Source organism: Xiphophorus maculatus, chromosome 16, assembly GCF_002775205.1.
Source record: "Xiphophorus maculatus strain JP 163 A chromosome 16, X_maculatus-5.0-male, whole genome shotgun sequence".
NCBI lineage: Eukaryota > Metazoa > Chordata > Actinopteri > Cyprinodontiformes > Poeciliidae > Xiphophorus > Xiphophorus maculatus.
The window spans coordinates 24,588,986-24,612,147 of NC_036458.1; the positions used below are offsets into that span (position 1 = coordinate 24,588,986).

The window sequence follows — 23,162 nt, forward strand, 5'->3', positions numbered from 1 at the left end:
GGTAATAGGGGTAATTAAGCCAGTAACAGGCAGGACGGTGTTTATCTGATAAGTAGAATGGTTAATGTTTTGTTTGACGAGTTTCTCCCCGGAGATGTTTAAGGCCTCAGCGGGTTATTCAGGTTGAGGCCTCGGCCGGAGCACAGGCCCAGGTGTTATGGTACATGTTCTCCTGTAGGTGGCGGTAGTGACCCGGACAGAAAGAATCCCAGCATCTTGATGCTTTAAATGGCTTCAACGAGACTTTTGGGTAAGCTACATGGCTAAATTACCGACAGACATATAGAGACGAGGTTGGAAGGGTTTTTGTTTTGTATCAGCGAGCTGATTCTTAACGAAGTATTTGACCTGATGAAGCAGTTTTAGGAGGTTTCTTAGTTCCGCCTCCCCTTTTTGTTTCTACGCAACAATTACTCTAACTAGATGCCCCCGCCTCCCCTCCTTCGACATTTCAAACGATCTAGTTCATAAGGTAAGTTGAATATTTTCAATTATCAATACACAACGATGAAAACTAACATTTTTGTACCGGCAGCTCCACAAAAATATGTTTACCACTTTTGAACGTGTTCTTGACGCCAAACACGTTTTCTTGAAATCAAACAATCTTTTTGCTCTTTTAATGGCATTCTTTATGTTTTTGTGCTTTGTTTCCTAAAATGTTCGGCCCCCTCCCCCTCGCTGGCCGGCGCGTCTAGCTCCATTTTGTGTGGCAACACAGAGCTGAGCTCCTCCGGTCTGCTGTCCGCCGCAGGAGGGCTTCTGGGCTTAGAACTCCGAGAGTTCGGTGAGTCCGGCTCACAAACAGTTAACTTCTGTTTTTATTGTTGTTGTTGTTGTTGTTTTAATAATGATAAATCCAGGATAGTGTCCTTAATGTCGGTGCTAACAGCCATGTTTTCAGTGTAATTTGTGACCGACCTGCACGAGGACAACCAGGTCCTAAATAACCCTGATTTAGATTTTAATTAAAATTATGCGAGCAGTTTTTATAGCATCTCATATTCTCTCTTTTATATTTAGTTTGAATATTTATTATTAAATGTTGCTTCTAAACGTATTGTGTCATGTTTATACAGCTACAGCACACTCCTTTTATTTAAAGATCCTGTATGGGTCCTTATTATTCTGCTGCACTTGTACTAGAACCAGTTCATGCTACTTTATTCCCATCATCATTCAACTACTTTTCTATTTTAGTTCTGTAGTTTATTACACAGGGAAAGCACACTTTAATAAACAGCTAAGACATAAATAAATAAACAAATAAGCAAACAAATGAATCTTTATTTAGCCAGAAACTACCTTGGCAACACGTTGGGCCCAAGATGGTGACTGAAGCCTAAACCAAAACAGCTTCAAGCAAAAACATCATCAAAAAAGTTAGAGTAAAAATGGGAAGAAATGAAACCACAAAATTGTAATGTAAGAAAAAGAAACATTCATTTGAAAAACGTTCTAGATGGATTCTTAAACATATAAATCAAGGGAGGCGTGTCTTACAATGTTTCTAACCTATTTAAAAAGAAAAACAATCTTTTATTTGGTAAGTTACAATATTTTTTTATTAAATCTGGTGGGGTATGACAGATTATTTGAAATCTCAGTTTCTAAGTTGAAATCTAAGAAATGTGGCACATTGAAATTAATCATCAAATGTGCCACACTCAGCCACAACAAACTTTTTCAATCATCAGGTGTTGTAGAATTAAAAACAAAATACAACAGCAACACATAATTAAAGAAAAAAAAATCTACAAATCAGATAATATTCAGGCACTATCTTTACATCATAAGAGGGCGATAATTTAAAACATCCATTTAATTTAACATTTGCAACAAGTTGTAAATTGATTTTCATGTAACGTGCTTCACTAATTAAACAGAACAAAGCCAAGCTAAAACGGTTCTTTAGTAAAAAATGTGACATTATTTGTGGACAAAACTGGTTTGTGTTTTTCCATTTTGTCAGCTCTGGTTGCTTTGGACGCATGTGTTGTTTTTTTGTTTGTTTTTATTTTTTCTAATACTTGAGTTTTCTTGCTTGTTTCGGGTGCTGAATCCGTGTTTGCACCTAACCGTTTCTCTTTCTGTGCAGCAGTAAATCCCTGGTGAAATGTGAATTTTTATGATGGCTGAAAACTCAGAACACATCCTGTTTCCATGATGTCAGCGCAGGAAGTAAGAGCCACCTGCTAGCTGGGTAGCCTGCTTCTATTTTCCTTTGTTTACTTTTGTACAGTTCGAAAGAGACCAAACTTCTCATCTCCAAAGTTGAACATAAATCATTTAAAGACGTCCCTGTGAGGTTAAGCTCGCATTGAGCTTTAATGCGTCTTGGTGCTGGGACTTCACCTGGAGTTTCTTCTGGCAACATTTATTAGCAATTTTAGTGACAAAAGAAATACTAAAAGAATGACATAGAATTTTCAGGCTTGACTAAATACTCTGGGTTTAAAAAAAAAACCCCAGAGTGAACAAAATGGTATTTTTCCAGATGTTTTTTTTCTTTGTTTGGTTTTTACGAGAAAATTACATCTGTAATTTTTATATGCAGCTGGCCAGCCAAGACGTTTAGCAGTAACTGCCTCACATTTAACCCTGGAGGCTGATGCCAGAGCCATCAGCCTGAGGTGTAACCGTTAATTTTCATAGGTTTAATGTGTTAGGAAATGTTTAGTTCCTGATGATTTATTTACTGATAGTCTGTGATTTTTCATGATGTTTTTAAGGCCTGACCACTGTAGAAATCGGTGCTGTAAATCTGTGATAAACATTAAAAATGGACTAAAGAGATATAAAAAAAATAGAGTGAAAACAAATGAGCAGCATGTAGGAAGTTTAGTAATCTGCCCCTTTGCATGACAGAGTTACCTTAAATGTTACAAATGGAAATAAAAATGAATATTATCAAAGGGATTTCCGTTACAAACGAGGCATTTCTGACCAATGATTTATCTTCAGAAAGCAACTACATCACAATGTTAAACAAACTAAAGATATTTTACTTCATTTTTACTTTGAGAAAAAGATGACAAATACTTTAACTTAACTAACTTTTTTCCGTTTTTCAAAAACTTGTGAAAACATTTAATTTTAACAAGCTAATAACTTTGGATGAAACTAACTGAAGTTATTTAGATTTTTCTCCTCCAGATCATTTAAAGATTATTTAACTTTAGTTTTTAGTATTAAATTTTGGAAACTCCTCCAGCGCATTTCAGTTCATGACAAGTTTCTGAAATCTGATGATTACACATTCATAATCACAAGTAGTTCAACGTAGAACACCGCCATCTTTACATCAGCGGTTTCCCACACTGCCAGAAACGGGGAATTAAAATCTGTGAAAAGCAGGAAAAATGATCTTATGTCATAAATGCGAGCAGATGATCACCACCACAGCTTCCATCAAACCGATTTCTCAGTTAGGACGACCTCAGAACGTCATCTGACGATGAAAACTAAAAGCTCAAGATGAAATCACTTTAAACCAGCAGTGGTGGAACGTTACTGAGTATTTTTACTTCAGTTCAGTTCTGTTATGTGCAGCTTCGCAGTATTTCTGTTTACTTCTTTTGATCTTGTACATTTAGGAAGTAAGTGCAGAGCATTATTTTCACCTCCATCTGCTGTACATCCTATTTCCTTGGAATTGAAGAATAACTAAAATGTGTACACTGATTTGCATGACTTCTGAGTAAAATATTTCTTAATTTACCAAACATAGCGATGCACAAAAACTGTCGATCTTTTTCATCACAAATCTCCTGTTGCTTCGGCTTCAGTTCTACTCTGCTTAGCTTTTCTAAATTTTGCATAGAAGCATTTCAGGTTTTTTAAAGAAGTAACTTTCTGTACCTTGCTTTCTTTTGAACAGGTTCCTTTATACTGTCCCGAAAGGTCTTAACTGTGGAAATTGATTATCAATCAAATTTGGATTAATATAGAAAAAAATAGCATGAAGTATCAAAGTAACTTTCTACCCCGTTTTCCTCAGTATTTTTCTTTATATAGTTTTATATTTAGGTCAAATGCTTCATATTAGGTTTGCCACATCACAAGGTAATGTTTATGCTGCATGTTTAGATGTTTCAATTACTGACATAAAACCCTCGCATAAGTCCAAACTTGAGAAAAATTGATAAAACTTCAGACATTTCACAGCATTTTATTGATTCAGGGCTTTAAATTGGACCTGTGGTTCTTGAACTGGATCTGATTTAGTTGCCTAATGAGCCACACCTTAACATTTGTTTTGTATCTTTAAGAAGATCTCACATTGTGATTTTAAAGAATGTGTATAATGTGAGTGAACGCAGTCCAGATAGTCTTGGGTGTTACAGGTTTAAAAATAGACCAGATACCAAAAATCTTTAAATTTATCAAGCAAATGTTTTGTTTTAAAATGTTCCAAGTGTTGAACTCAAAACGTTAAGCAAACTGAGTTTATCTCTAGGAACTCTACTTTACTGAAATAACAAAGTAGATCTTGGACAATGGAGGCCAATAATCCATCTTCATGGCTTAAAAACAGATGCTTTTGTTTGATGAAGTGGAGTTTTTTAATATTTTATATATTCTACATATATGCAGTGAGTGGAAGTTCTGAGTTTTCAGCTGTTGGTCCTGGTTTTGCCTAATGTAAGAAATCAGGTCCATTTGTTACTTCTGGTGCTTCTGAAATCTGATGATTACACATTCATAATCACAAGTAATTCAACGTAGAACACCACCATCTTTACATCAGTGGTTTCTCACACTGCCAGAAACGGGGAAGTGAACTGGAATGACGTCTCTGCTCTGTGACGTCGGATCGTTAGTCCAGCAGCAGCCATACTTACTTAAGTAAGTATGGACTGGCCAAAGGTCTTTAAACATGTTTGTCTCTACAAGAATTTACACAAGACTGTTCAAACCTGCAGCACAAAGGAAACTCTGTGTCTGAAAATAATTCAGTGAAAAATGCGAATGGAGGTTTGTCTTAATATCATTGTGGTTTACTTCCTTTTTAAGTTTCCATTAAAACAGTTCTTTAGTTCTTTTTAATGTGCATTTCTCTTTTTCTATATTTCGGAAGTACGTCTGGTCTGAGGAAGAGTTAGGTCTTCACCTAGACCAGAAGCGTCACAATGTGCTAAAAACATCAAATAAGTGCATCTATAGTCATATTTGACCAATCAGAGTACTTTTGAAAAGTTAATTTCAGTAACTACACTCACAGAATGGAACACATTATGCACAGTCATTTTAAAATAAATTACAGTATGTGTTCAGAAGAGGCCTGTTTATAACTTTTGACTGGATATTACATGAAGTAGTCTTTTCATTATTATTTTTATATTCTATAATAATCTATTTTTAAATGTAATGTTTCATCAACTGTAAGTAAAAAATCTCCAGTCAACAGATTTAAAGGCTTTCAAATATTTATTTCTGTCATTAATCTGTATAATGTGTTTAACACATAAAGTTGATCAAGTTCCTGAACTAAATGGATATTTCAGTGATATTCATATTTATTGAATGGGTTTGTAGATTAATTCCACACTGACTGGTGTTTCCTTTAATTCTCTTAATTATAATTGTTTTGGCCACAGTTAATGAAAACACAACCCTTCAGATCACAATATTACATCAGATCAATTAAAAAAAACATAATGCATAGATATGGGATTAATAAAAAAAGCTAAATACCTTCTTAATCATTATTAAAATGGCTAACTGTTGCTATGATCCAATCTCCAGAATTTCCATAAAATTCTTTACAAAAACTGAGGTGTGTATTGTGACCATTCGTGTTTGTATTGTTAAAAATTTTGGATAGAAATAAATTACATTTGTTTATGGGTTTGCATAAATTTATTACATGCTCCAGTCCTTCTGTTAGTAGTAGAATAACTTGTGCTCTAATTAATTTTTTTATTGACAATTGTTTTTTTCTCTCTCATTTGCAGGACGTTCATCATTCAAAGGTTGAGCCTGGCTCGCCATCTTCCTCTGCGTCTCCCTGATGGAAAGCCTCTGGTGGAGGCAAACCTGGTGGTTTAGGATTTTTAAAGGCTGCTGCCAACATTGTTTGTAAATTGTAAATTAATTTTAGTAGTCATACCTCTGCTACGGCTAAACCAAGCAAAACACCAGTCATCCAGCGGGGTGACACAGCTGTGCTCTCGTGGGTTGCTGGTGATTGGCTCTGGAAGAAGTGTGGAACATGTCGGGAACAGGAGTGGGACAAACTGTGTTCAAAACCTAAACAATATTTAATATTGTCATGCAACACTTCAAAGGCACAGGCTGACCAGAGGGATGAGAACAACCTAATCTGGAATGTGGTGATCTCACATTCCAAGAGTGAATCACAGAGAACAGAGGATACATCAGCATTAACAGGCTGTTTGTCTCCCACCCACTTCACCCCATCACTCCCCAACCTTTGACCTCTGCGTCTCCGCCCCTCCCCCCAAGCACACAGAAAACGCTGCTCACGTGCTCTTCTAAAGAGGGGAAGAAAAATGGGAAAAAATCAGCTAATTATCATTGAATATGTTATATGTAGCAATGAAGTAACTTTATTCTTAACAAATAAAAGCAACATTTTATCTTTGTGTGAACCTACCTGCCTTGATATCCGCTCAACGTTGCTGCTGTTACACCTGGAGTTCCCCACTGTGGGACAATGAAGGCTACTTTATTCTACTTCATAGTTTCAAGTTCCTAAATGAAAAGTAAATGTTAGCATATAGTAAAAGTAGTCATGAACAGGTACTTTTACTATATTTTTAATGCTTTCTACCCATAGAAGCTGCTAGCTACTGCTAGTATGTATCTCATTTAGTCTGTATGATTAGATTGACTTTCATTTCCTTTTTTTCTCAATAAATTGAGAAGTTTTCTGAGAAGTGGCGCTATAGAAACGCTGAATTGAACTGCTAGGAAAATATAGTCTATAATTGAGTTCTTGGAAACCAGCAACTCTTCATTCAGCCTTGACAAATCCAGTTCTTATCCATATCACAGCACATCTTAACATACTTTGCTCATATTTTTGGTAAAACATTTTGATCTTTACCCATGCTACATTTCCCTAGCTAATAATAAAATGTAGCATGCGTAATAAAACACATAAAAAAAGAAAACAAGAAAGGAAAAGGACTCAAATTAACACCACAGAAAACAAGATTAAAGCAATCTAATGAATTAATGAAAATTTTAAAAAGTAATCATTCATTCATGCATCATCATTATTGTAGAATAATAATTATTTATAATACATTCTCAACAGTATGTGTTAAATCACAGATGCTTAATAGTGAAGCTGCAGCATCCAGACCTAAACTGGACTTAGAGTGGAATTTCCATGAACTCCATCTTTAATTCTACATACATGGTTCATGTTTTAGGCATTACTTCTACTACTTTAAGGTTTAAAAATAATGTGCTTATTGCCATTTCTAGTTTCAGTTGTAGTTATTTATAACCTACTGTTTTGTTTATTCTATTGAGTATTCCTACAGGTAGGATTAGAAAACATATTATGAAATTTGCATGGAGGTGTGATTGGAGGTGTGTGGGGTAAAAGTCCATGGATACTGGACTTTTACCCCAAGAGATCACAACATATGAATGTTTTTTTATTATTATTATTTCCACAAGAAAAAAGAAAATCATTTACTCTTTCCTGGACTTCAAGCAAACCTGGTTGTGTCTAAGATATGGGAAACATGGAAACCACACAGGTTGATGACCGCTGCTTTTGATTTTTTAGGTATTGATTACTGTGTGTACATGTGTATGTTTGTGTGTATATATATATATATATATATATATATATATATATATAATTTTTAAAAGTTCATGTTGACCTTTTAAAAAGGAATGTTCTCTTCCTTTGTTTGAAAACATGTCAGTGTTGTTTGAGCCACAGAACTGCCCTTTGACCTGCGTGTTTAAGGTGGGTTGGAGAGATGGAGCTGAAGTTTTCTCATGGAGTGGAAAAAACCCTTCAACTGAATCTCATAGGTTTGCAGTAACAGACGTGCACAGGGCAGCTGACTGTATGAAGTGATAGGTTGTGGCAGGTTTGGTAGATTTGTCAAATAAAAGTTATTTGTTATACTAAGGCTTTTAAATGTAATTATACATTTAAATTAAGCATTCCTGTCATTCAATATTTAAAACAATACTAGGCTCGTACTGAGATGTCTGAATAAGATGCTACTTAGTTTTGAAGGGTTCAGAACTCTGGGGTTTTCATATTTGGACCCAGTAATAGTCTGGGAACGACGGAAAGCTCCTCTGGACCCGCGTTCAGGGTTCGGATCATCTTCTAAGCAGAGACGCCACGTAGCACCCTGAACGTGATGATCGTCACCTATCACTGTATTGAAATAACCATGTTAACTCAGATTCGGGTTAGGGGCAGCACAATGAACCAACAGGCGAGAAAGCGGATTATAACCACGCCACGCAGCGCCATAATGACACAGCCCACCTCCACGTAGCCTGCGCAGTCAGGACAGGCCTTTGGAACCGTTGCAGCCTCCATTTTGAGAGGTTGGAGGTCTGAGACAACGCCATGTTATCTGTTCGCTTGTGCAACACAACTAAAACTGATGTAAACACGAAGCTCCGTTCTCCCGAGCATGTAGCTGAAGTGCCTTTAGACTGAGGTTAAAAACACAAAACACATCTAGGCGACAAAATAACTGGTTCAAGTTAAAATGTCTTTTAACTGAAAATTTTATGCAGTGAAAAGACATTTGAATTCATATCCGTCTGACTTGGGGAAATGTCACAAAGGAAAGCTGCTACATTTTTGACACATTGCTTCAGTAAATACGAACTCTGCCATACCATACATTTGGTCAAAATAAGGATCATTTTGTAGTAAGTGCAGTCAGCAGGGCCATCGCAGCTCTGGAGGAAAATCTAGGACTTGAGGTTTGTTACTGCGAACGTAAGTTTAGGGAGCAAAACTATTAGTGATTACTTCAAATATCCATGTTCACTTTTTCCTATATAAACATCAGGAGGCGTTGGACGGAATAAATAAAAATAACAAGTGGAAATCAGCTAACACTGTTGACCTACTTCATAAAGCTGCAGAAGCAACTGAAACTGGATATTGTTTAAAAAATAAGCAGAAAAGACAGAAATCCACAGATGACAGATGTTTGCGAGTGGAAACATCTCTCATCTGGCGAAGCTAAAATATAAACGTGGCCCCGCCCCTTCCGCCTCTAACCTACTCCAAACAGACCACGTGGTAAAAAAAAAACCGTGAATCGGAGTCTGAAGAGGGGCGGCGTCACCGCTCAGCCGGCAGCTCGCGAAGAAAGACGGGCAGAAAGGAGAGAGAGAGAAAGGAAAACACAAGCCTACTCCCGATTTGATCTGGTCCCGCCAGAGTTTCCCCCACTCTTCCAACACAGACCCACCATCCACCCATCAGCTCCAACCCTCTGTAATCCACAGTCCGATAGAGAGCCCACAGGCTGCTGCTTCGACTGCTGGAGCCGGTTGCGATTCATCGGATTTGATTTCTTCTGCTCCTCTAATCCATCTGGATTTACAAATACACTAACTCACCTCCTGGTTCGACTTTTGAAATAGTTTTTTTTTCTTTTAAATTTTGACTTTTGTCCGATTTGTAACTTTTGTTCTGTAGCCAGTCATTTTTGTTATCCTTTTTTTTTTTTTTTTTTTTTTTTTTTTACATTTTTATCCTTTAGCTTGAATTCCAGTTTCTGTTTGAGAGCAGTGTGACAGGAGAGCTGGTTACGCTGTTTGATTTTTTTACGATCGGAACTTTTTGATTTCTTTAAATTCATTGGTTTTTTTTCTTTTGTTTTTTTTTTTCATATTTTTGGACTGTGACAAACAATTAGCCACCATGCACAAACTATACATTGGGAATCTAGGCGACAGCGTGACTGCCGAGGACTTGATCAAAACCTTCGAGGATCACAAGATCCCATACTCCGGACAGTTCCTCATGAAAAACGGCTATGCCTTTGTGGACTGTCCTGATGATCACTGGGCAATGAAAGCAATCGAGACCTTTTCGGGTGAGTTTAAAATGATTACTAGTCGCCAAAAGCTTCTTTTTAATTCATAGTAATTTCGGCTTTAGACGCCGACATGCAGCCCCGGCTCCACGCTCACCCTCAGCAGTGTGTCCTCGTTTTATTCTTTGTGAAATTTCCCAGGCTTCTGCAAGAAGGCGATGCATAAAAATCCATGCATTCTGTTTGGGAACTTCTTCGGTAGTGACTTAATGAATGAAGGGGTGCCATGGATTATACGCCCTGGGGAGTCATTCAACTTTTGCAGGGGGGAGGGTCACGTATTCTGGAAATTTACGGTCGTGGTGGTGAATGTATATCTAGGAGGTTGCTGTAATGTAGCAAACAAAATAACTTATTATTTTCTGAATAAAAAAGACAATATGCTGCATCTGTCTTCCCCTCAGGAGGTTTGATTGAACAGCCTTCCGTGTGATATAGAGTGAAGCTTTACTAATCTCCCCTCCCCCTTAAAGATGAGAATCCACTGTGACAAAGATGGATAAAAAGCTGACCTATGTTGAGTGGTCCAGCAAATTCAGAAACCCAGTTCTGAACATCACCACCTTCCTTTCCCTCGGTCTTCTACGTAAACCCCATGCAGCGAATTTTTCATGGTTTCCTACATGTGTAACATGAGGAGTGGCGAGGTCGCCATGCCAGTCAGCTGCCTCTTCTTCTGCCTGAACTCTCTCTTAATTACCAGAACATATTTTTGACAACAGTTTCACCTAAAATGTCAAAACACACACGCATTTTAACTGAAGGTTTGGGTTGAATTTACACAATTGTGTGACGGGCTCTTTCAGTTCTCTAGAATAATGCACTTGGGTGTTCCTTTGAGTCTTTTCTTAGCCAATGTGCTATTTTAGTTTTTTAATAAATAGGTTGAAAAACAGGTTGCTATAGTGGCCCCATTACTTAAGCTCTGAAGTTTAAAAACTCCAAGCCCCCTCCCTTAGGCCTACAAAGCTAGTAAACAGTTAGCATGTAGCCACGATTTTTTTCTGAACTCCCCTTATGTATTTTTTCCCCAGGTAAAGTGGAACTTCATGGGAAACGTATTGAGGTCGAGCACTCGGTACCCAAGAAGCAGAGGTACTGAAAAACCTTAAACACTTTCAACACTTCCTCTTCTATACACACCTCTAAATGTGTTTCACCACTTTACCTTCTGTGAAATTTCACAGAAGGTAAATTCTGTCTTTTCTGCTGATTTTATAATAAGTGTGTGCCTATAAGAAGCAGTCTCATTTGTTGTAGCCGGTCTGGGAGGCTAGCAGAGGGGAACCGTGCTGTGTAGTTGCTTTGAACGCTGTCGGCCATTGCTGAGGAACTGCACTGTGACAGTTTTGGTGGTGGAGTCTGCTGTGCGCTCGTTGCTTCTCGTAGCTTGATTTTCCTCCCTCTTTTCAATATGTTGATATTGGTTAGATATAAAACCTTAGTAATGGGATACATTAAAGTGCTACGGACAATTTTCTGGATAAAGTCGTCGCCATAAACTGTTCAACTCAGCAGGCCACACTGGCTGCTTTAAAAGTGGCCACAGTGTGTTAGACAGGGGTGTGTGTGGTGTGTTGTGGAAATGTCTTTATTAATGCATTTATCTTCTGCATTATGGCAAAGTTGTTTTATGTGTAGCGTTTGTTTCTGCATGCACGTGCTGTGAATCCAACCACTTTTGATTTCTACGTCTTGTACGCAAGTATTGCTTACGTGTTTACGTTAATGCGGAGTCCTGCTTGTGTTTTTTTTTTTTTTGGACATTTCCCAATTTTAGTGTAGTAACATTTTTAGTTTAGTAACTGCAATCTTATACTATTATTTTTTCCAGACCAAACCTCGTTGTAAGTTATTCCCTATTGTGCTGAGGGTAAATTTGGATTATTATTACCACATAGTAATAATAATCTACTAAACATATGGCGTTTAAAATTTCTCGTTTCGGAGAATAATCTGTCGTTCAGTGTAGCTCAGCTGCTCTGTATTAAATCCAGACCAGACCTGCTTTTAGCAGCATTATGGAATTCGCTTATAGTCCTCGATTCGTGCCTGTAACCTTTGGCACAGATACAGCGCAGCTCCGCCATTTGGCTTCCCGTGTGCTCATCTATGTGCTCCATTATCAGAATAATGTGTTGTGCTTGTTCATATTCCACCCAACTACGTTTTTGGAGACTCCCCTGTATGACAACAGCGCAAAGTATTTGATTAAGATCAGTTTTTAGGTGTCCGCCCTGCTGCCTGATTGCAGTTAAAATTGTGCAACACTAGCAGAACCCCCATGTTATTTTACGCTGAGCTGGAAGGACAAATCTCGAAAAATGAGAATTAAACTCGATCAGCACGAAGAGCAGATGGTCGTAAATGTTAGAATTGTCCAAATAATTATTGTGAAGTTACTGTGCTGTGCAAAGAGACCCACAGGCCTCCCATGTGGTAACGTTTGTGTAAAAGACGGTTTGTAGGGATCACCGTCAGCCACAGGCTTTCTATGGCGCTAAAACACGTGGTATCAGCAGGCGAAAAAGAAGCACTCCACATCAGGCAGTCAGCAAAATGGCGAAGCTTTCAGTTGAAAAAAGCTGGCTGCAACAGTGTGCTTCACTCCCCACCCGCAGTGTCTGCGTCTGGGGCCCTTCTGCGGCTGACGCACCCTGTTTTAGCGGCACAATTAACAGCGGATTGTTTGCGGCTCTGTCCTTCGTTTAATTCCGCGAGCTCGCTCTCATGGCCCAACTTTTAGGAACCCCATCTTAAAATGGCCGTCCATACAGCCAGTCATCAACAGCAAGATTATTTAAAATGTTGTCACGAAATGGTGAAAAATTATTTAAACGTGCTGTTTAATTAATTAAACATATTAGACACCTGTACGCAGCGTTATGAGAGGTTTTATGGTCACAAAATTACCGAAACGGTTTTTTTTGTGTAAAAACCTCATTAAGTCAGCAGTGGATTCCATTGAATCCATGTTTACGGGTCAAATAAATCAGGAAAGAGAAGCAAACAAAATCTGACGAGCAGTTTCTGTTTAATATCAAATTGTTTGAAAATTCCACATGAAACTAAATGTTTTGGGGAATGTTGCCTGTGTGGGTGTGATGGGTGCTGGTTCAATTCCAGGCTATGAAGAAGCTACTGACGTTGCTCTAAAATTGCCTCTACACCTTTAGGTTGCAGTATTCAGTTGTTTGTGAAATGGGACCTCAATGGAGGTGTGTGTTTGTCCTGGAGGAGGAGGAGGGGTGTTCAGAGGGAACTGGCCTTTATGGAGGGGGGAGGGGCAGCCCGCTTTCTACAAGAAAAAGGCTTCAATTCTCTCTTTTTATGCTGCAAGTGGCAGGTCTGAACTTATTAGCTACAGGGGGAGGGGGTAGCCCCTGACCCTGGTCATGTTGTGAACGTAGAAGCTGTGAGTGTGTGTCTGTCTGTGTTTTGTGGAAGATGCACATGGATAGGTTTTAACATTCTAAGACAGTAATAGTATTCATCATGATGTTTTTGGAATGTTTGTGGAAAGTATTGGTGGATGGGAGAGATTGGGCAGGATGGGGGGGGATCTAGGGAACCTACGGTGGGCAGCTCAGAGCAGACTAGCTAGCTAGTGTGTGTGTGTGTGTGTATGCACACACGTATGGAGTCCTTATTGTTGGGCGAGAACATCTCTCTCCATAGTCCTGATCAGTAGGAAATGGTGAGCACACAGTCTGGACAAACCAGAGTAAAGACGTAAGCACGGATCCTCTCTACACAACTCCATTTTTCTACAGCTGCCTGCAAAGTAAAAATATAAATTTCACAATACACCGTGCAGCTTTAATCTGAAGTGAAACCATTTCAGATAGGTTTTGAGTTGAACTTATGCTGCACTAACACGGGTTTCAGTGTTAAATTTGATGTATTCAAGCAGAAATTTGTCAGTCTTTATAATTTCTATATTTTTATATCCATTGAGTCTGTAGAGATTAAAAAAGGATGTGCGGATGCTAAAAATAAATATTTAGACTTTATTAGCTTCATATTATTCATATGGTTATTTATGGGACTCAGTATTTTTGGGCTCATTAACATTAGATGTTGTCTTCAGTAATATTTAGTGGCTGCTTGAAATAGTTTCTAGATGACAGACTTTAAATTCTGAGTTTGTAGAAGAGTTACTGTACGCTGATGACAGGTGAATTTGAAAATGGTTGTTTTCAAATGGATGAATTGTTGTCTTTATGCTCTTGGATAATAACTGCAGCCCAAATCTGGGCATTCATTTTCTAAATGGCTTCGATTATAGAATAATGAATAATTATTAATAAGCAGTTTTTATTAGCCTATTGCGTCACTTATTTTCAATATCAAATAAATAGTTTAATTGATAGAAGGAAGGATATCTGACAAAACAAGGGTTACAAATGTGGTCTGACGTTTCTCTGCCTTTGTTTGGTCCGAGGAGGACGTAGTGAAACAATAACGTCTTGTTTGAATTCTTAGTGGAGATTTTTTCCACCAACCAAAGCTGAACTTGTCATTAAAAAATATCTGGCATTCTTCCCCAGCTCCACCCGCTGGTGGAGGATTCAGGGACGTTTGGCAGACCCATAGGAATGAATGCTGCGTCTATTTTTGACTTCAGAAAATGTATTTCAGCAAATTAGCAAAATGTTTAAGCGTGTCAAATTTACTACAGATTATTTCCAGAGACTGGGTTGGAAGAGCAAGCTTTGAATGTTTCATATTTCAATGACAAAGAACGCGTTGAGCGACTGCTAGAATCTTGACTTGTTTTTGTATCAGTTTGGTATTTAGGAAGGATGGTGCATCAAGCTCCTCTCTCTGCTGGTATTGCAGCTTTGGTTAGTCGTGGTGGACTTGTTGTTGGTCAGGTGGTAGAGCCCTTAGACAGCCCAGCAGAGCAGCGCCACAGGAAGGGTTCGATTGTGATTCGAGTGTCCGAAAAATAAAGCTGGACCCAAATAATTGATGGGTTATTCTTAATGAACAGGTTGTTGTTGAGTGGAGCACAGGTTCCAGTTGTCTGGACGACATGGAGTGAGCTGGAAGTGCTTGGCTAAAAACCCTTAATCACATCAGGTTGTGTTATCTGGTTGTTGCTCCTGCTACTACAATTATGATTCTGGAATCACTTTCAGATGCTTTTCCACCACTTGCATTAGCAAACTAAAGACTACCAGAATCAGACGAAGGAGACATTATATACAAATCTAACCTTGGTCTTCATATTTCAATAGAATACAAGGAGAGCTCAATAACAGCAAAAGCAAGAAAACCTTTCAGATATTCACACAATACATCAGGTTGTTGTTAGTTACAAGCTAAGACCAGTAAACAGGTAAAGTAAAATATGTGTTTATAAAATATCAACCTGTAGTCTGTCATGTCAGATGACCTAGTGGAGGGAGCATCATTAGAATTTATATAGGTAGACACATTTTGGATCTGTGAACCCTGGAATTTGTATTGTTCTAAAATCAGACATTTCTAAAAGTTCAAATGTCACATTCAGTTATCAGGCATGGTGGTCATGTGGTGCTGAAGGCAGCAGAGAATCGGTGTACAGACGAACCCTGGCCGAGGCTGCTGGGCCTGGAGGACGGAGGCTGAGGGAGGTGGAGATCGCTACACCCAGATGCTGTTCACTGCTTTGCTCCACAATAATCTCCAGGAACATTCAGAGTGAAGGAGTTCAGATATAACAGCTGCTCTTCTACATAAAATGAAATGGAGAAAGTGAGTGTGGAACACACAGAGCACGTGAGACGCTACAGCGTTCAGAGAGAGGGAGCCATGGCTGGGTTTCCTCTCCTCTTGTGGCTGGAGAATAGGAGGAGGAGGGGACAGTGGGTGGAGGGAGCAAGGGGGGTGCGACCAATCGTCTGGCAGAGCTACCTGTGGTCACCCAGCTCCATGACTGGAGGGACTGGGTCCTCCCCCACACGCATGCTCTGACAGCGCTCCCCGTCTGCGTCCACATTTGCTCGCCGCTTTCCGTCTCTCTCTCCAGTACAGTATGTTCATTTCTCCCTCTCTCTTGTTATGCCCGGCCGTCCCTTGGCGTGTTGCCATGTTCGCTGCACCACCCTAGTGCTTTCCACAAAGAGCCGACGCAGCGCGGTGGAAACAAAAGCAGACGGCGAGATGAAGCGGTGCAGTGAATGTGGCTGGAAGATGGATCCGTGCGGTTTACATTTGAATTGCAGTTTTTCTGCGCGTCCGACAAACAGTTTTGGTTGCTGGAAGGCGAAAGTGATCGTGTGCCTCCAGACAGCCGCTGTAGACCTCTGTGTGTGGGGGCGTGTGTGTGTGTTGAAGACTAAACCACAGTTAGGAGATGGGGATGGGAACAGTCGCTCCAACCTGAAAGACATAAATCGGCTCCAAAGAGTTTTTCTCTTTCTAAGCTCAGCAGAGTTAAATGAGCAAATTATCGTTCAGAAAATCCTGTGCTCATACATACTGGTGTTTCTGTTTAGAATATGTATTGAAAATGTTTTCACAAAAAGCTGTCTGGCATTTCTTTTCTAATGTGATTGGAAAACGGAGAATTAATTTAAGGTTTTGTAAAACCTCCAAATGAACTGCTGATTTTCTTTTAAGTGCTTCGGTAAAATAAACTGCAGCAGAGATGTGAGGGACACACATGGTACCAGCTGGATTTAGAATGAAATCATTTTATTTTTGCACATTGTCAAGTATACAGTTAGAGCTGTTCTGAATTATGTGTTGGTGTAAAGTGTTTTTTTTTTTTTGTGGAATACCTAAAAGGCTTTAGTGAAATCCTATACTACCTACGTCTTTGTAGCTGTCTTACAGTTTGGTGTGTAGACATGCTAGGAGTGATATTATATGTTGTACTGTGTGTCAAAGCTGTTGTTAAAATGTTTTTGTTACGTAATGTTCATAGGCCAGTAACTAGGCTGCTGTAGTATTTAGTTGTCTGCCCCAGACTTCCTGCTGCTTCTCTAATTGTGGTGGCAGTTTTGCGAGGCTAAAAGCTGCTGCTCTCCTCTTGTTTAAGCTCGCTGGTTTTCACTAAGCAAACTGTACCAACAACTCATCATGTTTGTTATAGACGCTTCCTATATGTCACTAGGATGGTGCTAGAAGGATTCCTCTGAACACAAGGGATTTCCCAACAGCTGCGCTTTTATATGGTGCGTTCTGATACAGTGGGTACACTGGGTTATGATCCAAAGTTATTTTAAAAAATGTCTTTATTATTAAAGGTCTTCTAATACAAATTGAAAATGGTTTTATATTGGTGCACTCACTAATCCATTGGTAACGCCCAAAACAAAACAAAATCTTCAGTCTGTTCTATACTGGCCACCTTTTGTACATGGAACCAGAATCCCATCATTCACCTCTTTAAATTCTTTGTACTTTCATCTTTACATTCAGTTTTTCAGCTTGTGAACACAGTTTGCTCTTTATATGTGTTCCTGTATTTGTTAGTTGTTGTGCAGACTGTTGTTTGTAACATAAGCTGGTTAAGTCTGGGACTGATTGCCACCAGTTGGGTTTTAAAGACGAGGTATTTTTCCAAACAGGCAACATTGTGTCTTTTTTTTTTGTAAGAAAAGAAAAATGAAGCAGTCTTCTCTCAGTCAGCTCACACATTTTGGGGCAGTGCAGCATTCTACTGCTCCATATAGATGAAGAAAACCTCAGTTTACGTTCTCTGGCCTCTCATTAAAGCGTATGTCACTTTTATAAAACTTTTTTTTTTTCATATTTGTCAAAACTGTCCCCATATTGTGACAGTAGGGTATGAGTCAGATAAGCTGTGAAAAGGTAAAGCTCCTCTACTCAGGCTACTATAATAATCTATTTTATTATAACCCATTGCTCCTGGTCAAAAACAATAAATCAGGACGAGTGTCTTAGCGCAGTCAACAACCTCATGTACACGCTGCTCAACTTACTGTACCAGGAAAAGCGTTTATCTGCCGTCATCGGTGGCCATGCTGACTAGCCTGAGCGTTCATGGCAGGCTCTGTTTGACCGTCCTCTTGGCTCTGATTGGTTGTTTCTGACAGAGCTGTGTATCTGTTCAGATAACAGCACGACCACAGGAAAAAGGAATTTTTTTGGAGATGCTAACTTTAAAAAAAAAAAATCTCAGTTCATGTTGGTACTGAGATCAGTGTCAGTTCCTACTGTAATGTGCAGATTTGTATTCATAGTGTTTTGCTGTTATAAACATAAGGCCTGTGAACGGCAGTTGTTACGGAGCCGGTGTTTGGGATGATATGTGAGTGTGTAGAAAAAATTATAAAATAATAATAAAAAGAGAAAGTCAGGGATTTCTCTTGAGAAAATCGTGTTTTCACTGAGCTGTTGAAGCAACTTCTTCTACGTAGATCTAATTTCTAATCAGAAATTTCAATGTTAAGACTATTTCTGTGGTTGAAATGTAGCCTTTTCAGTACCAGTTAGCTCTATTGGCACAATAAAGGCCAGTGTTTTATTTTTGTAAGCATAACTTAAAAAATATTATAGTCTGTGCAAAGCAAAATGAACTTCTTGAAGACGCAGAGAAAAATCTTTTCTCAAAGTTTTGTTGAGACAAAATGAGCTGGAACTGATTTGAGATCTGTTACAACCTGGATTAGCAGCAAGCTAGCTAACTGAGTGTGCCTGATCATAAGAAGCCCCACACTTTAAAAAATAAAAAAAGTCTTCTCCATATGTCGCCCGTACTTATGTATTAGCTGCAGGTGTCCCCATGAGATATTCACAGTTTTTAATGAACGGTAGCATACACAAATATGAACCATAAGTGCTTTCTCCGAACAGCGCCTGTAATGTGATTTAAAAATAAATACAACAGCCTGCCAGGAGAAGTCATTGGTCACTATCTTCATCTTCCTCCTGTGAACACAACAGGCGTCTTCTTCAGTGTTGGAATGAAACGTCCTCCGTCTCTCTTTGGTTGTCGCCGTCTGTCACATTTGTCTCATGTTAAACAACCAAATATTAGCCGCCTAGTTGTTGCTCCAGTGTTCAAAGAAAATTAAAATACATACATAGAAGCTTAAATAATAGAAAAGATGAGGAAAAAATATCCAGCTAGAGCAGAACATAAATACAAATTTATTGTTAAACTGCCAGATTTTAGGTGGGTTTTTTTTGTGCCACCATAAATTGAGAATATCTTGAATGTAATATTAATTTAGTGAAACTTCACTAAGAATGGCAGAATTAAAATTAGTCATTAATAATTTTAGTGGGTTACTAAACATTAAATTGATAGCTCAATTTGATTTCATAACATTTCCATTTTGGTGTAAAACTCTGGCCAATGTGAACTATATTTGATCATTTGTTCTGAATGTCTTTTCTATACTGCAAAAATAAATGAACCACTTGCTCTCTTTGGTTCTCGCAGAAGATTGATTTAGATCTGGGAAGGTTCTTGTTGTCAGACGGAATCATTGAAACATTTCAAAATATTTGTTTTAACCTCATTAGTAAAGAAAATGTTGTTCACTGCTGGAGCGCTCTGACTGAGACCAAGGTGAACGAGTGACGTGCTCTTGAAAAAAATCCCCCTGTGATCAGATTCTTCAATGAGACCAACTTAATTCGACAGGGCGGTGTTCTGACATCTTCCTGTTGATTACTGGCTGGAGCTTTGGTGGTTCCTAAATGTCCCAAATAATTTCCTTTCCTCTAATTCTGGCGGTGTGGGTCAGAGGGTTGATGTAGTCGGCTGTTCCTGCAGGAATGATGATCCAAACGCATCAGAACCGCTGTTAGAATGAGTGGCATCTGGGACTGGCTCCCAAAGCCAAATCCTCTGAACGCTTTCTTAACTTTATTCAGTTGTAATAATGTTATTGTTCCGTTTCTGATAAAAAGAGTTCCTAGATATAGAGCTAGAGTCATACCAAAGGTTTGTTGAGGTCTTTCTTCCTTTGCAATATGTTAAGAGACTAATATCAGTCAGTGTTTCTCTGTAAATGTGTGTATTGCTGGGAAAAGGAGCTTTTTCAGATAGATTTAGGTTTTAAATAGAAGTGCTACACTTTTGGTTAGAAATGTCCAAAAATAGTCTGCATATTGTAAAGTTCTATATTAATAATAATAAAAAAAGAATTTCAGTTCATTTAAAAATCCCTGTATTCTGTTTTTATTTGGGCTCCATTCAGGGTCCTGGAACGGAAAAATATGGCTGCATTTTAAAGAAGAGTTAAATTAAGTCTGTCTCTTTAAGAAGCCCCCACCCTTTAACCCCTCACCAACCGCTCCCTCACCCTTTTCTGATTGTTTCTTCTCTCTGGTTCAAACCATCTGTCCCGTCTTTCTTTCTGTCGATTTGCTCTTTCTCTCACCAAAAATAAACTGCACACACATCTGGGTACATGCATGACACACCAGGAGGAATGGGAGGGGGAGGGGCCAGAGGAACAATCAAGACATGAAGACAAAGGAAGGAGGAGGGTGGAGGCTTGTTGGTTGGGGCCCAGGGTCGGGTGTGTGTGGTGGTTGGGAGCCCGTGGTTATGTGAACAGCTTCAGTCATGGCGTGCATCAACAAACACCCTCTGCCTGTTTCGTGTTATTTTCTGGAAAGTCGGCTCAGATTCAGTCACTTGTGCATTTCAACAGGTGTTTCTGCAAGATGGCTGCTTTTGTGTCGCTTTCCTGTGCAACACAACCATTTTATGGACTCATTAGAAGTAAAAGGTTGTTCTCGCCTTACTGTTGAGTTGCATCGGCCACAGGCCTGTGGGGCCCGTAAAGTGGCTGACTTTGCTGCGTTCTGGTTCTGATTTTCATGTTTGTCACACCAATGTATATAAAACCCATCAACTGAGAGGCCGTCTGCAGAGCTGCTCTTGAACCAACACAGAGCTGCGCGTGGCTGTAAACAGATGCTCGTTTTCTTCATCAGACTGGTGGATCCTGAACACCTGGATGTGTGTGAAGCAGCAGCAAAACAGCAAACGTTCAAGGTTACAACAGAATTCCCTCAAATTGTAAACTTCAGCTAAAAAACAGACTTCCTCCAACTCCATAAAACCTGATGAGGAAAAACTAAGCGTGGGCCGGAATGTGAAAATACCATAATTTATTTGTTCAAAATTTCTAAAATGACCTAATTGCTGTCATTTAAAATAAAAGTACAATTATTTCAACTGCTGCCAAAAATAAAACTAACATCCTGGTGTTTACAGTTCTTGTCTTTTATTACAATTATAATGTTGTGGTCAAAAGTAGTTTTTAAAGCAGTGCTGCATCAAAAAAAAAGAGATTAAAAAAAGTAAAATGATGCATTCTTTAGTTTCCATAGGGTGGCCACTACATTTATTGTTAATAAATCAGCAAATTCTTAAGTCTTATAAAACATTTTTTCTTTAGAAGGCAACAGGTAATACAAAAGTATAAAATGGTCTTAAGTACAAAGTACCAATTCAGCAAAGTAACAAGTAAAACAAAGACTTGATTAAAAATAATAATCCTGAAAATTCAGCATGTCGTGAACGCCTCATACTGACTGAACAAAAATAGGCAACAATGTGTCTCAGTTCAGTGGAAAAAGAGTTTCATTCTGTTAAGCCTTGTATTTAAAGTGCAGCAATGGAGAGTTCTGTAACACACTTCTCAACAGTTTATTAAATCTGTTTGATTTCCGGGTTTGTCTGCTTGGAATATTCATTAACAGTTTCCTAGATGTAATGGGCTAAAAATGAGAAGAAGCCAAATGAAAATGTCCGTCTGCACATGGACACACCCGCCAAGGCATTAATCAAAAACTGCTTCAAGATTTATTCAAAATGTCAAACATGCATTGAGACAGAGCTGTTTCACTTAGTAGGTGGCTCTGTTTGTTCTATTGGCTCATCAGAAATGTCTAACACTAATGCGTCGTGCTGTGATTCTGTGTTAAACCAAGTAAACTTCCAGTGGGTCTCAGGCTCCTGTTTGTTTTTACCGACACCTTCAAGAAGTCCCAAACTTTACGCGGGAACCGCCGGGCCAGTTTGTCTCTGAAGCAGACACTTTATCTGCCGGGGCTGGTTGAGTGGTAAGGCTGGGAAGAAGCCAGCTCCAGTGATGCATGCAGTACACACACACACACACACTCACACACACTACAGTACAGACAGGGGACTCCTCTGACTCTCTCTCCCTCCCTCTTTCTCTCTCTCACACAGGTACACACAAAAAAAGTTTATTTCTGTTGAAAGGTTACGAATGAAACTATATATGCTGACGAGTGTCATTCATGTGTTATGATGAGTTAGTCAAGCTGAGGTAATATTCAGCTATAATTGGTAATATTTGCAAACTCCCAAAACTACTATAATGCTGTGGGCTGTGACGAATTAAGAAAAATGTTTATGGAAGTTTTAATTGTGATTGCAATAAATACTGCAAAATATAACAAATCTGTAAGTCTACATCTCCCACAGCTAGTGGTAAATGAAACCATATGGATTATTATAGTATGTTATCCACTAGGCCAGGTGATCCTGGACACACAATGACTTTGTTTTGTGACTGGAAATATTTTCCAAACAACTAAAATTGTCCTCCTAGAATCCAAGAAAACTGCAGCAGTCAACATTGCTGAGCTGCGGTACGTAGCAATAAGTTGAGGAGGGGCAGCTGGAGAAACGTTAGTCGTTCTTCCTCTTTAACTGGAATCTCATTAGACTGCAGAGACAGAAATTTATCAAACTAATTTTTATAAAATCTCAGTATACCTTTCCCAGCTTTCAATGTAAGGATCCATAATAATGACTTACTATGAATTTTTAGTTAGAACTTTGAAAACTCTGCTGACTGAATCCTTTTGTTCCAAATTACCTGAACGATGTTGGTTTTTCTGCGCTGTTTTAGAATTTTAGTCTGCCTGCAGTTTGATCAATGATAGCAGAGGAAGTGAAGGAAGCTGTTCAGTCTGTGAGGGTCACACTTCTAAATACTGAGTTAACTAATATCTATATGTAACAGCTGCTTCGTTCAGCTCAGCACTTCTCTCTTTGCGGTGGAGGATGGTTGTTTACGGCACAGGGAATTTCTGGTTAACTTCTTGGCGTTGAAATGGAGCAACCGGGTAAAACTTAAA

General features: G+C 38.9%; 1 protein-coding gene and 1 long non-coding RNA gene across 2 annotated transcripts in view; both read left to right on the plus strand.

Annotated features, from left to right (window-relative positions):
• The first annotated feature begins 297 nt into the window (after positions 1–297).
• LOC111611709 lies at positions 298–6,730 on the plus strand. The gene is made up of 4 exons (XR_002754173.1): positions 298–472; positions 699–787; positions 4,770–4,848; positions 5,958–6,730. It is a non-coding gene; the product is annotated as an uncharacterized LOC111611709 (long non-coding RNA).
• A 2,972-nt stretch (positions 6,731–9,702) lies between these two features.
• The window catches only part of LOC102221615 (insulin-like growth factor 2 mRNA-binding protein 1), a 41,700-nt gene continuing 28,240 nt past the window's right edge, over positions 9,703–23,162 (plus strand). Inside the window, exons 1-2 of the mRNA XM_005812969.3 lie at positions 9,703–10,070; positions 11,105–11,165. Of these exons, the coding sequence (XP_005813026.3) occupies positions 9,896–10,070; positions 11,105–11,165 (236 nt within the window). The 5' untranslated portion in view covers positions 9,703–9,895. The remainder of the gene's footprint in view (positions 10,071–11,104; positions 11,166–23,162) is intronic.